Raw genomic sequence first — 19,016 nt, forward strand, 5'->3', positions numbered from 1 at the left:
TAGTTCTTGTTCAATGGGAAGTGGTATTGCATGAGATGGCTGTTTGCTCTAGTTCCTTGATGCTCACAAATCTTAATGCAATTTTATGTTACCATTGATTTTCCTGAAGAAATTCTGCCTATTGTCTGTGTGCGGGGTCGTCGTGCCATTAACAAGTTAGCTATGTACTATTATGGCTTTGAGATTGTGCGTGTTGATGCCTTTGCTTTGGATTTATTTGTCATTTTCATATAAACAAATGCCTATTTCACTCTGCTCCACTTGTTGCCCAAGTGTTGGGACATTTTTTTTATAGCTTTTTACATTGAGAATGGTGATATTTCTTTAGTCTTGTGTTTCCATGTTGGAAGAGGAAATTGAAAGAGATTTGCTACGGGTTTGCTTTTATATTGGTAATAATTAAGTTTTCTTTGATGCTATATTCTAGCCTAACAAAATTGAAGCGTATTCCATGTTTCTCTATTCGTTATCTTGCATGAATCTTGGACAGAATAAACATTGAAAGTGGAACTATGTGTGGACCTTGAGTTGCCTTGGATAAAGAAATGAAATACTACATATTTGTGTGTTTGTTTACTTCTTTTTACTGGTAAATTGTGTATAATAGGGGCTGACTTTTTGACCTTGAGATTTAAGGAGGGGAATCAATGCTCTCTGGCTAATGTCGGGCATCAATGAGAATGGAATTCCAAGGTTATTTTATATGATTGTTATACAATTCAATGCCCTCCTGTTAAAAAGTCTAAATGCCCACGCTATAAGACTCATATATGACATTGATATGTCTTAATTATTTACCCTATGAGCTTGAGTGATGTATGGTCTTTTATTTGTTCTGATGGTCCATTTGTTTTTGTTGAAAGAACCCATACACCTGCAAGTGAAAAGAGATTACCAAGGGTCTTTATATAGCCCACAATTTGCTTTTCGGTATCAATGAACTTTTTGTCTTTTACCATCATATATACATGTATATCTATATATACATCTATCGGTGCTTAGGTCCTATTTGGCTTGTAAGTTTAGGGTGTCCAATTGAGTTCAACGTAAAATTTGGGAAGTATTTTAAATTTTTTATAAAATTATTTGTTAGAATATATTATATATGTATTATTTTTTTTTATCTATAAAGTTTAAAATATATTTATCTAAAGCGAGGAAGATAAGCATATTTGAAAAATATTAAATAAAAAGTTTTGTAAATTATTTTTTTTATTGATTATTAGATAAGTTCTATAAATATAGAAAGGATAAAAATTTAAAATATTTTTTATATCTTATTTTTTTTAATTTATATTTTATTTAATAAACACTATCTAAATAAGGTATTTGACTAGCTTTAACTCATCAGATACCTTAGAGAGTCCAAATTTGACTATTTTGATAGATTTAATGTGTTATAAAAATATAGAATTTCATCAAAAGTTATTAAGTACAAATTAGAGGGAGATTTTTCATATTTTTTTAGATTCACCCTACAATATGGGTGAAAATCCTATGTAATTTTATCCCTTATAAAAAGAAAACATATTCTTAAACTTCCATCATGCTTAGGTCACGTCAAGATCCTGCAAAAGAAAAAATTATCAAATCTAATTCAATTTATTGTAATCGATTAGAATTAATATGTTGGTTAACCATATTTAGAAACCAGAAAAAAATTGAGTTTAAAGATTTTTTTAAATAATTATAATTAAAACTTACCTCAACTTAAATCAATTTACTTATGTGTTGAGTTGGCCGCTTGTTTTCGCCACGCTCCACTTCCCCGCGCGTGGGAATTATTGACACTTTTCCTGATCTGACCTTCACCTTTTAGTTAATTACTCAGAAGCAACTGGACAGTGTCTTAAATGAACTACCTTTTCCCAAATAGTAGAATCTCCATCTACTTTTTATTACGGAAAATGTTACTGATACATTTTTATGTATATCTTGAACTATATAAAGGTGTATTAATGATAAAAAAACTCCTTATGAGGTGCATGAGGCGCATGTGAGGTACAAAGTATTTTGGTCATAATACCCCCTTATGTAGTCCAAAATATACAAAATGATTGTACATCTGACATGATTCTTTTATTATACCATTAGATTAGATTATATATGTACGGTAATAGTTAAATTTTAATAAATATATTTAAAAGCATTTGCATACCATTACTCATTCTTGTTTTTTTTTTAGATTACGCCTTATTACTGGCGCTCACAGCCACCTCGTCTCTAAAAGTATATTAAAAAAGTAAATCGAGAGATATACTTAAGTGACCAAAGTGATAAGCCTTAACACCATTAATGTTACTTCCAAGATCCTCCCCAAAAAGAAACATTTTGCTTTTTTCAAGAATTGAACCCACACTGAAAGCCCATAGACAAGCTTTCAGCTTGCCTTTTTGCCACTCGACTATGCCTATGGGAGTACTCACTTGTTTTTGTCTGTACGAGAAATGTTGAGTAATCGTGACCTAAAATTAAATTAATATTAATGACACAATAATCATGATTAATCACTCTTTTTATAATATATAAAAATCCTACGCTAATGTCATATGATGCTAATTATTCCACGTAAGAAATCAGCTAACTGTTTATTAATTTATAATAAATAAATGTCAAATCTATATTTTGTCTTTATAATTTTATATTTTTTAATTATTTTATTTTTTTATTATTTTAATTACACCCATAAATCTATATTTTCAAGTCAATTTAACTCTTATAGTTTAATATTTTTTTCATGTTACAATTCAAATTTTTTATCATTTCAATTATATCTCTAAATCTATATTTTCAAATCAATTTAATTTTTATATTTTATTATCTCATTTTATTTTATTTTTTTACACAAATATAAATGTTAAAATAATTCAAAAATACAAATTCAAATGAATAATCAAAATAACAAAAAAAATATGAAAATACAAAGATTAAATTAACTTAAAAATTAAGTTTAAAAGTGTAATCTAAATAATAAAAAATTTAAATAATCACAGAAAAAAATAAAAAATATATGGAAACAAAAATATAATATATTTTATTTTGTAATATTTTATTATTTAATATTTTTTTTAAATTAAAAATAAAATATATTTATTAAAATTTAATGATTGCCCTTAGAATAATAATTAATATTACTCTTTAATAAATTATTTATTTACTCTAAAATAACAACACCCTATTTTTATTTTGATCTTTTATTAATGACATCAATGCAACTTTGACCAAGCTAAGGGAGATAATTCCAATCAAAGTACAACCAAACAAGCATTCTGCTTTTTCTTTCCTACAAATAACCCAATTACTTAGTGCATCGATTGGTTGTACTTAAATTATTGTCCTCCTCCATGGCCCTTTTGCCAGTTTCAGAAATGCTCCTCCAAGAACAAACTCCAGCACCATTTATGGCATTATTATAAATAAAAAATAGTAACCCAAAGTACAATAAGTAATAATGCAAGGTGTAACAATACAAAAAGACAAACATGTGGGCACAAATGTAATTTCGAATTTTAACTTCAAGTACCCCCCCCCTAAATCAGAGAATTCAATGCAAATGGGAGAAGCGACAAGACAGGCCCAATGCGCAGGTTAGCACCGACACGTAACACCTTTTGGACCTTTATTTTGGGGGCTTTTCCATAATTTTTTTCTATGGGTGTGGGGACTGTTTGGGAGGCAGATAATTAAATGCCTGCATGTGATTACAAAGTGTAGAAGCCCTTCGAAGGAGGGCTTTTGACTCAGCCCACTCCACCCACAATTAATGACCTATTCTGTTCACCTCCAAACAAGACTTTGTCCCACATTTACTTCTAAGATGGATAATCATCCATTCTTAATCGAAACAACAAATAAAAAATGGATGGTGGGTAGATGTATCCATTTCTCTCCAAATATATGAACAATCCACATTAGGTATCATATCAATCTTCGCCCATTAAACTAACAGACAGTGGGTTTGGATGCTCTAATCTCCCCCATTTAAACAAATAAGCAGTGGGTACCACCCCCCTCTCCCTCGCTAAAGGGATGCTTCAGACCCTGACAAAGAGGCAGACAGTGGAGCCATTGGAGTCTTCTGTATGACCTACACCTTACCAGAGTTAGCTAAAACTGTGTACTCAATCAAACAGACAAGAATAGGGTAACCCTCCCTAGGTAAAAGAGCAAGTTTGAATTCTAACGAAAACCTTAGTGCAAATGGAATAGGATTTTGGGTAAAACCCATCAACCCACTCATTGAGTGAGGTCCTATAGAGCCAAACTTCACTCTAAAACCGATGGTCAAGTCTTCTAGATCTCAGTGACAGATTCATTAGCATAAATCTCGTGTCATTTAAACAAATAAGGAGTTGGTTCTCTCTCTCTCTCTATCTATCTCGTGAAAAGGGACCAATCTGCTCAGAGTGATGAATGGGAATTCAACCACTAAGGCCACCTCTTAATAAGAAAACCGACCTTCAATTAAAAACCCTGCAACTGAAGAACCAAGTTAGAATCTCCATCTCATGGCCACTGACCAAAGGGGAAAAAAGAATACAAGAAATCATGCACTTCATCCGTGGGGAAGGGATGGATCAAACAATAAAGACAACAACAACATTAGCAAGAGAAGAAAAAATGTAACTTTTATTAATGAAATGATTGGGCAAAAGAAACAACAATATCAATAACATGAAGATGAAGATGATCATCATCATCATATTCATCCTTCCTTCACCAACCCAGAAACTAAATACCCACCAAGCTTCCAAATCTCCCTTTAATGGCTTCCCCCCATTGTTTTGTATGTATCATCAATATATACATGTACATTATCTAAAAGCCAACCAGACATCTCTCTCTCTCTCTCTCTCTCTCTCTCTCTCTCTCTCTCTCTCTGGAGTTGCAGTTCAGCCGGATTTGTCGACGACTACGTCTTCTCTCAATGAACAAGGAGACATTAGAGCAAGGCCAGGCCTAAGATGGAATTGAAAAAGAAATAACTTTGGAAGGGTAAATGAAGGGGTTGGGATATGGAACCAGAGAGCAATGAAGAACAAATGAATAAATATAAACTTCAAAACAAAGTAAGTTATCTCCCTGGGTTCCACTGATGTTGGGCTCCTAATGGACGTTATTATGTAGCAGAGAGGGCTGTTTTATGTCCACAGATAAGTCCTAATCCTGGTATGGCAGTTAGATAGGAGAAGAGGGCGGCCATGGGTTTCCCGTCAAAGCTGGTGATTGCACGACAAGGGAAAATGCAAGGAAAAATGGAGGATACACAGCAGTAGTAGTAGTAGTACAGCACAGTTTTGTGTTCTATAAACTGTAATGCCTCACCGATGATTCCAGCACCTCTGGACTCGGGCAAACCATCTCTTTGACTCGGCTGCCATTTTTGTAGATCTTGAATGTAGGTAGGATCCTCACGTTCTCGGCTATTGCAACTGCCGGGCTCTCCTCCACATCCACCTTTTAGCAGACACAATGAGCTCTTAAGTAATTAGATCTTTTCTAGTTCAATTCAAAGTGAAGAAATCAATTTTGTGATGGATGCAATTTATACCTTGAAAAAATTGATGAATGGGTAGCGTTCACATAACACGTCAAGGAATGGAGATATCTGCTTGCATTGCACATTCGACGCAGCCTTAAAATGGACAATAGAAGCCCCTGTAGTTTCAGACTGTACCTTAGAAAGGCTTGTAATTGATAGAAGGCAATGAGAAGGCGGACTACAATATCACATACCCGGAGAAGAAATTGCAGCCCTGAACTGCTCGAGACCAGATACTAATTCCACTTCCCCACCAAACTTCATGTTGTGAACTTCTTCCCCGCAGGATTTCTTCAATGCAACTTGTGCATGAAACAAGGACTCCGCAACCTCATTGTCATCTGGGATCTCCCTCCTCAATACCTCATAATCTCTAACAGCTTCGGCCCAACGCTCGAGCTGTAATGAACATTTACAGAAACATTAACTTAATATCAGTCACAAACCCTAGCTAAAACATGCATGAAATGACGGTACAGGCATACACAGCAACTTTCATAAACAACACAACATATCCAGCCTTTATCCCACTATATGTGACACAGCAACTTTCATAAATTAAAAAAAAAAAACCTTCGAATTCTACCTTGCTGTTTGAGGCAGCCCTTCTAAGAAGGGCTTTGGTGTAGTTCGGCTGGATGCGCAGGGCATGGTTGCAATCATCAACAGATCGTTCCCACAACCCAAGCTTAGACCAACAAGCTGCTCTATTGCAGTAGAGAACTGAGTTTGAGGGGTCAATCCTAAGGCCTTCACCATACGCAGAGCAAGCTTCAGTGAACCTTTCAGATTTGAAGAGATCATTGCCACGGGCACGAGCTCTTGACACCAGCCTCACAGTGCTGAGCAGAACAGAGACTTCAATATTTCGAGCATCAATGTGCCCAGCTTTCTCGGCAGCTGTAACTGCATTCTCAAACCTGCAACACATCCATCATCTGTCCTCACTCTTCCCCCATAACCCCTAGTTCTTTATTATTAAGACAGTTTTTGAACTCACCTTCCGAAAGCCATCTCAATTTGGGCTTGGACAAAGAACATGTATGCTTCCGACAGCATCCCAAAGAATTTAGACTGTGAGCAAGATGGAGAGGTCGATTCACATTTGGGACCGTTCAATAGGCTCGAATTCGCCTCTTCTAACTGATGGAGCTTCAAGTAAGCTTCTGCCTTACATGTATGTAGCTGCCAATTCGATTTTAACAAATCAAATTATAGCCTCTCATTTCATTACATCTTCTTCTGCAATTAAGACAACAAAAGTTTTCAGTGTCGCCTCACCTGAGGAGATGCATCTGCTCCAGCAACAATAGCAGCACCAGCTTCCCTCAACACACTCCTCCAGTCAGCGATCTTCCGGGCATCGGTGCACTTGCACAAATGCATTTCTACTGCTTGCAACTTCTGCAACTCATTTGAATCCGATGGATGCCCTGGAAAACAAAGATGCCTCCCGGCATTTTCAACCTGCCCGAGACTGTTATCATAAAAGGAATTAGATATATTGCTCAAGAAAATGCAAGCGAAAAATAGAAATTTCCATAACCCAAAAGAAAAACAATAACACCGAGCTGAACATGAAGAATCTCCATTCTCCAAATCTCAAATCACAGTTGAATATGAACCCCAAAATGCACTTCAAGCCACAAAGTGAACATTCTAAATGCTTGGCAAAACTCAAGAACCAAAATGTTTTGGATGACCCAGCAACCTTAAATACTCAAAGACCAACTTAAAAACAGAAACCATGATTCTACTGGCTTGCATAGTATACCAAAAGGCAGTCCTTCAACCGAAGGAAGATAATAGAAGGCTACCCTGTGAAAATAAGAAATTAAGACTAGACAAATAATGTAGTGAAGTGATGAGACTAGACAAAACATCAGAAAACACTAAATCAGTCATCTACATGAACCGGATCTGGCAGCCTGTGTTATTGTTTGTGAGGCAATGATACAGCTAGATTACTGTGATTATGTGTTCAATGTAGATATATTCACATTCATCAGAAAGCAACCCCCATAATTTGCGAGATAATGCAGCCAGATTAATGTGATTGCGTGTCGACGACCAGATAAACAGAGTCGCCGGAGAGCCGTGTGACCAGAAACATGTAACGTATGGGCATAAAAATTTGAACTTTATTTCACCCACCGGAGAAGAAGAGATCCTAAACGATGATGGGCTTTGACATAGCCAGGATACAATTTAATAGCTTCTTCACATTCTTTCACCGCCTCGGCCAGCCGCCCGAGACCGGTCAGAGCCACCGCCCGGTTGAACCGGAAAGTGGCGTTAGCCGGCGACATAGCGATTGCACGATCGTATAAACTCAACGCTTCGGCCAAATGCCCTAGCTTGTACTTCTCGTTCCCGGCCCGTTTCACCTCCTCCGGATCCAAACCCCAAATTGCCCGTTTCGACGAATCTCCAGCCAAACCGCCGTCGCCGCCGCCCAATTTCGCAGAGGCGCCGCCGCGCATTATGCTACCGTGGCCGTAATTCCCCGTTCCCAAGCCCAAAACGTCGGTCTTGGAGCTCCGACTCGCCATGCCAGTTTTCAAAATCCGGCCCGACGGGCATATGTTACCGGTCGGAAGCACATTGACGGGCGGGGAGTTCGCGGTGCTGCCGGAGTCGGAACGGGCATGACCCGGTCTGTATCCGCGGGCCGGGGAGCTCTCGCCGGAGCCTGACAGCTCGCCGGAGTGGCTGTTCCCACCGGAATCGGGTCTTTTAGCCGGCGGGTTGGGGCCGTTTCGACCCGACACCGATCCAGAAGAACTCGAACTACTACTGGTTGTGACCGTGTGTCGAGCCCGCAAGGGCGACACAGGCGAACCCAGATCGAGTTCTCGGAAGTCCGGCTTGTTGGCGTTGTCGCAACTCAGCGAGTCACGGAACCGATCTTTCAAATCGTCGAATCGCTGCTCCGAAATGGGCTTTCCAGAATCCGACATTTTTGAACCCAACAACAAAAACCAGGGCTTGAAAGTTGAAACCTTTGCTTCTCTTCCTCTCTCTGTAGATATTTCACAGTTCCAGTTCTCTCTCTCTCTCTCTCTCTCTCTCCCTCTCAGCAATGTGTAGAAGAGAGAGAGATACAGAAACAGAGACCCTTTGAAGAAGACATGAAAAGAGAGAGAAAGAAAGAGAGAAAGAGATGGGGATCTCGTGATTTAAAGGCAGAAGCAAAGAATGAATGTGAGAGAAATGTTGGGAGGAGAGAGAGAAGAAAGGGTTTTACATATGAGAGAGAGAGAGAGAGAGAGGGGGGCGGGGGGTAGAGAGAGAAGAAGAAGAAGAAATGAAGAAAAACAAAACAAAACAAAAGCTTTACAGAATTGTTTGATTTTCTATTTCATTTTCTACTTCTTTTTCTTTTCTTTTCCTTCTTACCTGCTGCTTCACGGGACAGGTTCTTTGTTGCTCTCTCTCTCCGTTTTCCTCTTTTATTATTACTTTACTATCCCAATCTCCGCCTCTTTCCCCAATTTTCTCTCTCGAGCATGTTTTATACAGAATTTTCCCGAGAAAATTCCAACCCACTCTCTCCTGTACCTCCATGCATGCCGCCTTCTCACATTCTAACGGCAGCTTTACCTCATCTCTCTTCCCTTTTCCTCTTTCTCCAAAACTCAAAATCTTTTCCGAAATGGGTTCCATTCATTTTGATCAAATTTTCACAAATCCAACATTAATTCAACAATTGCCTTCATCTTAAGACGATCTTTGTGAAGATTGACATATGAAATTGATTCCCTTAAATGGAGATTAAGAAGAACAATTGGCATACAAACCATTCTCTAATCCATCATCTTATCCACTGCATTCAATAGTAACCCTGAATTTGATTGTTATTACGTTAATTAATTACAAAAGTCAAGCACCTGATGAAAAAGGATTTTTCAAATTTTACCTTCTTTGGTAGTAAATGACAAAAACCTGAAATGTACACTACAATTGCCCATTACCCCCCATGAAATCCCATTTAACATTTCAAATGTTAATCTGTGATATATTTTATAATAATTATTACAAATTCGATGAGTCGAGATGAAAAATAAAAAATTAAGAGAGTATTATCTATTTAACTGAGTGTTATAAATATTCGTTTAACTTAATGATATATAATTATAGACTTTTGCTAATATTTGACCTCATATTCATTTGTGCTATGTATGTGTAAAAAAATTAAAATATTTTAAATAAAAAATCATCATTTAAACAAAAAAAAGATAATGTTTACATATTCAATAAAATAAAAATGCTATTTAAGCATTTACTTGTGATATTTTTAATAATATTTTATATAATAATCTAATATAAATATACGATATATTAATACACAAATCTCCCAAAACTGTACCAAGTAGATGTAACCGTTAACAGGAGGTAAGTCAACGCGCCGAAGGGGCGCGCGTGGGAGAGGAGAAGCGCATTAAACCTGTATTTCTTCAGAAATCTAAGGGCTAGACGGTAGACAGAGAGTGCGCAGGTTACGCCCTGCACCCCCCGGCGTTAATGTTAGAGTCGACCGTTATAATTGCGGTGTGGTCTTTCACATGCCCCTCATAAAGCACCACCATCTCCTGTGCGGAGCACTCATTCCGGAACAAGACCCCCCCATCTCGATCAGGCGGTACGGAACCCACCAACCTGGGCCGTCCGATCGAACGAAATGTGACGCCGGGACGGTGATGACGATGGACGGTCAGAGATGAGATGGATCGGCGTGTGATTCGGTGTTCCATATTAATGCGTGTTTGATTGCGTGTATGTGAACATTTTACAGGGTACTGATCACTCCTAGATTCCTGTACTTTCTAGATTTTCACTTTCGTACGCAAGCCAGAAGCTAACCCAAGATTTATAGCCCTGTGAAGTTCCCAAAATACCCTCCGTCCCCTGAATCTACGTTTCCGTGGATTTAGAGTGATTTTCTACGGGGTGATTCTATTTTGGTAAATTTCATTTAAACCCTATAGTTTGAAACATTTTCACATCAACCCCATCATTTGGATTATCTCAAGCAAATTCTATATTGTTTCCTTTTTTCTTTTTTTAATCTACTAGCACTATTTCTTGAGATTACCACTCTTGTGTCCTTGATTTTGACAAAATAAGTAAATCACAAAAAAAAAATTTATTTCATTGCGCAAGATAAAGAATTGAATCCACGACTTAATAGTACGAATCCTACCTTATTGTGATCTAATTAGTTGATTTATGTCTTAAAAGCTACTAACACTATTTTTTTAGTGCAAAAGATGAAATTTCTCACCTTAAAGGCCCCCACACACTGCCCAACGCACGTGGTATTAGCATTATTTCTTGAATATACATTAATGAGGCATTTGTTAATCAAGATATGAGGTGAGAAAGTCAAGATATGGGATGCATTCCCGAACTTCTATCATTTCCAACATGTTTGTTAAGTTTATTTGACCATTATTGAAAAAATTATTAATGATTTTTTATCTTGATCTTTCAAAATATACTTTTCTCTCCCCCGCTCAAGATAAATATATCTTGGTCTTTATAAATTAAAAAAAAATGACATTTGTATCCTCTAGTGTATTTTAAAAAATTTAACAACTTAATAAAAATCTTTGAATGCTTCACAACATTATTTTAATCATTCCATATTTTGATTCAAAAATCTAAACTTATCTTGATACTCTCTTATTTTGCTCATTTTAACAAACGTTATCTAAATAAACACTGGACATGTACAATAACTTACAAAACATATTTATTAAATAAACATACAAAATTAATGTGTAGAATGTCTCATAAAAATTGAATTATGAATGACGTGACAAGAGAATAATTTGTGTGCTTGTGATCTTTTTCTATTAAGTTAATGGTCACGTTAAAATGATTTATAATGGCTTAAAATATTAAAACTAAAATTATAAAAACAAAGACTTTAAAACTACAAGAGAAAAAACAATTCAAACTACGAGAATCTAAAGCCATTTATGAGAAAGTTTTGATAATATTGTTAATAAAATCAATTTCGTTGTTTTAGGTATTGATATTATTCTTAAAAAAAGCTAAATTTTTTGTAAATAGGTATTTTTTATATTTAAGAACCTTGTAAAATAGGGTTTAAAATAAATTCAAAATTTAAAATTAAAAATTAAAAAATTAAAAGAACGCAACTTTAGTGTTTTATAAAAATTATATTTTCTCTTTTACCCCTAATTTTCTTTGATTTACTGAAAGGTTTCAAAGGCGGGTAAATTTGACAAATCAAGAAAGGGAGAAAACTAACTAGGGAAATGTCAACGTTTCGAGGGACCACCGGAAAGCGGTGGCAAAGGTGCAAATTTGGGACGGGCTTAGGGGCAGAAAGGTAAAAGGGTGGATCAAACTGTATGGACAGCGAGCAGCTGGCCATGTGCTTGAGAGTGGCTTGCCAGCTGGCCCGTTCAGAGAAACCCACAGTGGCCTCCAGCTAAGCACTTGACGGCGAGCGTAAGGCGTCACTAGATTTGACGGAATATTCGATGAAAAAAGAGGATTCCGTCGACGAGAAGGGACCGGACAGAACCGGATGGTGACAGGAGAGAGAGTCCGCCATACAGTGGGCGGTAGTGTGCGGTGTTTGGCTCATGACCACCAGATCCCCATCCCCTGCCAGGTCAGCACCAACCATCCTCCTGCGAGAAATAATCCAGTGTCTGCTCGTGCATCCTCGTCCATATACACACTCCCTGTCCAAGCGAGGGTCAAGTAAAGTCAAACTTGTATACACATTAAAAAAAAAAAAAAACTATTTTTATAATTTAAATTCTTATCCCTACTTTACGTGGATTAAACTTTTTAGTGTTTTAATTATATTTTTAAATTAATTTAATTTTTTATGTAATAATATAAATATTTTATTATTTTAATTATACTTATAGATATGTATTCTTAAATTTATTTAATTCTTATATTTTAATATAAATAGATTGTGATATGTATTTTATTATTTTATTTTAATTTTTTTTATCTATAAAAATATAAAAATTAAATTAACTTAAAACTATAAGTATAGTTGTATAATCAAAATAGTAAAAAAATTTAATTGTCACATGAGATAAAAAAGGATAAAAATATAAAAATTAAATCAATTTTAATTATGTAATTAAAATAATAAAAAATTTAAATAATCATAAAAAAATATGTAAATAAAAATATGAATTTAGCCCAATCATGATGTTAACCTGTGATGCAACCACAAGTACAACGGAAGTACTAGATCAAGTGGGGACCAGTTGAATTGGGCCGCGGATCCCATGGGCTGGGCCGTAAAATTGAAGGCCCAACTAGAAAAGTGACAAATAGAGGAGGAGACATAACGGGTCAAATGCCGAAAGACCCTCCACTTTTCACTTGTATTAGTCAAACCTTCACAACGGCTGTCGGTGCTTTTGTCTCTCATCCATGTGTTATACCGTCCGTGGTGTGGTGTGTTACATTATACATAATATTGTGTTTAATTTTTTACAAAAATCAAAATAACTAATATTTTACTCTTTTGTGCTGTAAAAATGTACTGAGCACAGCAGTAAACTACTGTTTGGATACCTACTTCTGACGTTTTTAGTGATATTTATATATGTATTAATATAATATATTGATATATGTGTATGGTAAGTGTTTCCTAAGTAAATGTTTGAATAACATTTCTATAATCAATAAAGGCTTAAAAAAATCGAAAATGATTACGGACTCCTATAAGTGGAGTTAATTACATTAATAATAACTCAACTTTACATTCTATTATAGTTTGGTCATTGAACTTTGAAATGTTACCTATTAGTCACTGATATTTTAAAATTGTTACTGCTTAGTTACTGAACTTTAAAATATTACCTGCTAGTTATTAATATTTCAAAATCATTTTTTCACTTGTTACTTGTTAGTCATTGAACTTTAAGTTCACGAGTGACGGATGAAAAACTGTTTTGAAATATTAGTGACTAACATGTAATACTTTAAAATTCAGTAACTAAATAGTAACAGTTTTGAAATATCAGTGACTAATAAGTAATATTTTAAAGTTTAATAACTAAACAGTAATAGTTTTGAAATATCAGTAACTAACAGGTAACATTTCAAAGTTCAGTGACTAAACAGTAATAGAATGCAAAGTTGAGTTATTATTGATGTAATTAACCCCTATAAGTGTCAAACTCTCTCGTCATTATATTTTTTAGAGGTTTCTTCCAATGTAAAAAAAAAAAAAAACTTCTTTTTTTAATGTGTCACATAAATATGATAGGTTAGAAACAATAAATCTTGAAACTTCATATATTCATAAATCTTAAAACTTCATATATTTAAAAAAAAAAAAAAAAACTTAATCCATTAAGACTTCAATTATGTTGCCATTTGATTAAGAGAATTGAAGAATTTGATTTCTCTCTCTTAACCCCTAATCTTGACGATGGACGAAAATAGAACAATAATTAGTTTTTTCTGTAATTAGGGTAGAAAGATGAGAACTCCTATTTATAAGTGTAGATGTAGTCTCCCATCCAGGTTTATCAAGAGTTGTGTATATCTTCTAAATTAAATAAAATTTTAGTAATCAACTTTCTTATTAAATTCTTTAATTATTTCATTAAATAAATATAACTATATATGATAAAATATATACCTCAATTATCATGCGAGCAACAACTAATTCTTACACCATTATGCTTAAAAAATAAAAATAGTTAAAATGTTATGAGAAAGATAAATATTTTATTTATCTGAAATTCATTTTGTTTGACGTCACAAATTTTATATTTATTGTCAACTAACTAATGCTAATCCTTTTATTTTTATTAAAATTTAGAGACTAACTATTAATAAGAATTTAAAAATACTAAAGGTGTATTTAATTGTATTACCTAGAATTTAATTCTAGGTAATATTGCCTAAAAAACAAAAACCATCCCCACCCCCTTGGAAAATGAATTCTATGGAACAAAATTTTAAATGCTTGTACCATACATATTTTTTCATAGAAAAGTTAAGAGTGTTTGATTGTTTTTCATATAAAATGTGTAATAATTACATATTTTTCATTGTAAATGTGTGTAATCAAACACACTCTAAGAGTGCGTTTTATTGCAAGGGTAGAATTTGAGTGAAAAGAAAATGAATTCCTGAAAATTAGAAGTTTAACCTGTTTGATTGATATAATTTTTTACCTAGAAAATGATGTTATTTTTCATCTTTTGGTGTTTAATTGGTAATATTTTCTATAGAATTTGGTCATTTTTCATAAAATTCAATGGTGAAAATGTATTGAAAAATATTAAATTTTGTACAAAAAAATTAAAATAATAATGTATTTTAAATTAATTAAATTATTTTCTCAAATAAATAAAACTACAAAATTATTTTTCTTTATTTTCCAAAGAAATAATTTATATAGAATATTTTTTATATATTTATATTTATTAATTATTAAAAATAAAAAATATAAATAATTTACAAATTCTTCCCCACCCACCTGCCCTTTTCCCTCATCCACCCACTCCTGCTTTCAATTGTCTAGAAAATTCCATCTCCTTCCTCTCAAGGAATTTGATTTTCATGATTTAAAGAAAAATGCTTTCACGTGACCATTGCAAGGAAAATAATTTCCTTGAAAAAAAAATAGCTATCAAACAATGCACAAGTTGGAAATTAGGTGAAAATTTTGCCTTTTCTATAGAAAAAATTGACTATCAAACAAGCCCTAACTATAAAGAGTTGAGCCCACATCAATTCAATTAATTAACATCACCACAAGATAGACTTTTCTTTTAAGTTAGTGCTAAAAAAAAAAAAAAAGTGGAGCCAAAATTGAGTGATTTTTCTTACAAATTGAGTAATCTTAGATACTCGATTATTAATGAGGTGTACTAAATACAAAATGCATGATAATCAATCGATTAATGTATAAGATTACTCAATTAACACACTAATTAAGAACATATGTTTTGAACTAAGCATCAAAATAAAAAATTTAACACACTAACATATCATTATAGCTCCATCCCTACTTCAATCTAGACAATCACTTTGGCAACTTTGATCTAGAGCAAACATATTGAGTGTGAAGAAAGAAATTGTAATGTTATTTGGAGGTCAATGAGCATGCAGGACTAGTTAAACAAACAATGTCCTCGCTCCCCCATTATTAACCATCAAAGGCATTTTTGGTATTGTTGTTGTGTAGCGATGCGTATGATGCACGAAAATGTCTTTATATTTTTTTATTTACGTGTTTTCGTGTTTTATTTTTTTAAATATTATTTTTCGTTTCTATTTCTATCATATTTGTTTTCCGTTTTCATTTCCATGCAATCTAGGTGGTGCATTCTATTATATAGTGCTATGAAAGTAACATTAATAAAATAGTGTTTGGTAATTAAATTTTGTGTTGTGCTTACTAATGTTAAAAGTTTGTCACATGTGTTTGGTTAACATTTTATTATGTTATAAATTAGTAAAATGACTAAAATTGATACTAAGATATTAAATAGTTATTTCATAAAGTAGCATAATTACAAAGAAATAAAATTATTATAAAAAGTAAATAGCCTATTAATGATTGTGGGTTTTACTAAAAACAATTGTGTTTTCTACCAAAAAAAAAAAGGGGGGGGGGGGGGGGGGGGTCGCTTGCTTTTGTTTAAAAGTAATATAACAAGTGCTTTAAAAGTACAATAATAATTTATCAAACGATACTTTTTAAAATTTAATACCAAACAAACCCTAAGAGAAGCCCACTCTTTAAATGGAACTCTTTTTCAAGTAAAAATTTTGTTTGTTAATTGAGAAAATAGTTTTATCATTGGATTTACTAAAACCTTCATCTAGCATCATAGGTTTTCGCCCTAAACTTATGATTGATATAATCGAGACATCGTCAAATCACATAAAAATTAAAAAAATAATACGTGAGTAAAAGATTTATTGAACAAATCAACCTAATTTTATGATCTAAAATAAAAGTTAATTAAATGAATACAAGATCACCATCATTCTTGATGCTACAAGGAATTGGGATCCATAACACTTGTGTTGGACTCCTGCATATATGAGGCTATTGTCTTTAAAAAGATACTTTTATGGTCAAGTTAGCACTCGATATAGAGAAAATTAATAACAAAATTGAGTAACGAATAGGTTTATAAGAGAGCGCGCGCACCTTCCAAGGTAATTACCATTTATATAATGTAATTCAAGATAGGTCAAGCAAGTATGATCTTCAACTTGATTTCTTTCGTAATTTATGAGAAAGACCCTTGTTGGTACTCGACTCGTAATTCTTAAATCATTTAAAAAAAAATTTCAGATGAAGATGACTCTTTCAATAAATAAGAAGATTATTTCAGGATGAAGATGACTTGTATATAACTAACTTTTGAAAACTTTGATGTATGAAAATATCAAAACGGTGTTATTTTAGAGTTTTCGAAATGTTTCTTACTTTGAAATGTCAAGAAACATAAAAAAAAATAAAAATATTTTTGAGCCCTTTTCTCATAGTTTGAATATATTTCGAAGTACTTTCTTTTGTTCTGGCGATTGTATTAAAAATAAAAATAAATTATGTTTATGTTTATCGAATCGATATTCAAGAAATCAAAGTTAAAACACTATTTTCAAAGTTGTTTGTTTTCTACTCTGAGAGAATAATGAAAACAAAGAAAAACTCAAAAACCCAAATGGTCAGAGCTGCCACATGAGAGAGTTTTAAGGATATAAAATATCTTTACTTACCCGACATAATCATGCCTCATATGCCACATGTTCACCACCACATGTTGTGTGCATATATATATATATACATATATATAAATAAGATAGGAAAATATTTGTTTGACAAATAAATTTAACAAACTTGGTTCATGAGAGTTGTTTGTTAAATTTATTTATAAATATAACATTTCTTTATAGAATAATATTAATTGGTATCTATATATATAATATATTAATACATAAATATAAAAAAAACAACAAATGAGAATTCAAATAACATTTTTAACCAGAAGCAGATTTAGGGGAGAGGCACGGACTACAGTCCTCAAATTTAGTTATTTTCCAGATTTGTAAGACACATTTAACCCATTTAAAAGGGAGAAGAGCTAAAATACTCATGAATCTGGAGTCAACCCTCCCCTAAATTTATTTCTAGATCCGTCATTGTTTCCAACACATATGTAAGGGTTTTAGGTTGTGATTGGTTTTCATTAGGCTTACCAAGTTGAAGTCTATGTTCAAATGGCTCTCAATAAACTTATAGGCTTTCAAACTTTTGCCTTCAAATTCTTTGGGCCATGCTGCCACATGAAATTTGGACCCTTCCTCTGTGGGAGGAATGTGTTAAAAAAGTGGATAAAGGGTTTTGTCATGGAGCTAGAGGGGCATGCGATGACCACATGGCACTTGAAGAGAGATCTCCATCACTAAACATGCATGTACGTAGTTTGTGATTGTCCGATTATTATTGTTCTAGTTCAATAATAGTTATTTTTATCTGTAGTTTGTAACATTTTATAACTATATTTTTTATGTTTATGTCGAGTTTTCTTTTTTAATTTTTTAACATCATTTATTTGTTAAGTATTATTTATGAGTTCAAAATGACATTAAGATTTAAGTCCCAAAATTTAATAGAATTGATGGAGAAAAGGATTGGGGCTGTGGCTGGCAACTCGATCAGTCCCTTTCAATGGAAAGATGGCTTTCATCAAAGAATTGCAATGTCTTGTTTCCCCATCAATAATTCATCATCCTTTCCTCTTTTATAATTGACATTTTTTGGAAAGAAAGAGAGAGGGGATGAGCCGAGTTAACATAGAAGAGAAAAAGAAAATGATGGAGAAGATGCAAACACAACTCGAGAAAGGGGAGAGAATTAAGAAAATATCATAAAACTATTACGTTAAGGTACATGAATATCACTTACTAATTAAGTGTTTAAATGGATATTTTTATATTATATAGTGACATATTTAGAATCACAACAAATTTGTTGTAGAGTTCCACAAGAAAAAAAATATATAAAAGTTATGGATAAAAATATTCTTTAGGCCAAGAATTGCAAATGTCTCATTTCCCTCCCCTAGTGGGTCCATGTGATCTGGCTGGCTGAGGCCACATGCATGTAAACTGGCTAAAATGGTTTCACTATCCTAATTGTCTGCTTCACAGGGTGCCTTGCCTTGGATTCCCCATATATATATATATATATATAGAGAGAGAGAGAGAGAGAGAGAGAGAGAGAGAGAGAGAGAGAGAGAGTTCCAAGAAGAAGAAGATGGTGGGTTCTGATAAACAGCAGAACCAAAGCGCTCTCTCTCTCTCTCTCTCTCTCTAAGATGTTGATTGTTAAAATAAAAATGTGGTTATTCTTAAAGAGTAAAAATTTTAGTTTAGATTAGATTAGATCGAAAACATTAGTTTAGTTTAAATCGAATTATTTTGGTTG

At 33.6% G+C, this 19,016-nt stretch overlaps 1 protein-coding gene across 1 annotated transcript; it reads right to left on the reverse strand.

Annotated features, from left to right (window-relative positions):
• Nucleotides 1-4,602: 4,602 nt before the first annotated feature.
• On the reverse strand, nucleotides 4,603-8,946 carry LOC127792455 (TPR repeat-containing thioredoxin TTL1). The gene is made up of 7 exons (XM_052322943.1): nucleotides 7,697-8,946; nucleotides 6,824-7,019; nucleotides 6,543-6,727; nucleotides 6,129-6,462; nucleotides 5,737-5,941; nucleotides 5,552-5,658; nucleotides 4,603-5,457 (listed from the first exon to the last, which is right to left on the reverse strand). The coding sequence occupies exons 1-7, from the start codon at nucleotides 8,500-8,502 to the stop codon at nucleotides 5,305-5,307; spliced, it is 1,986 nt and encodes a 661-aa protein (XP_052178903.1). The 5' UTR covers nucleotides 8,503-8,946; the 3' UTR covers nucleotides 4,603-5,304.
• Nucleotides 8,947-19,016: the final 10,070 nt, after the last annotated feature.

This window comes from Diospyros lotus, chromosome 15 (genome assembly GCF_014633365.1).
Source record: "Diospyros lotus cultivar Yz01 chromosome 15, ASM1463336v1, whole genome shotgun sequence".
Taxonomy (NCBI): domain Eukaryota; kingdom Viridiplantae; phylum Streptophyta; class Magnoliopsida; order Ericales; family Ebenaceae; genus Diospyros; species Diospyros lotus.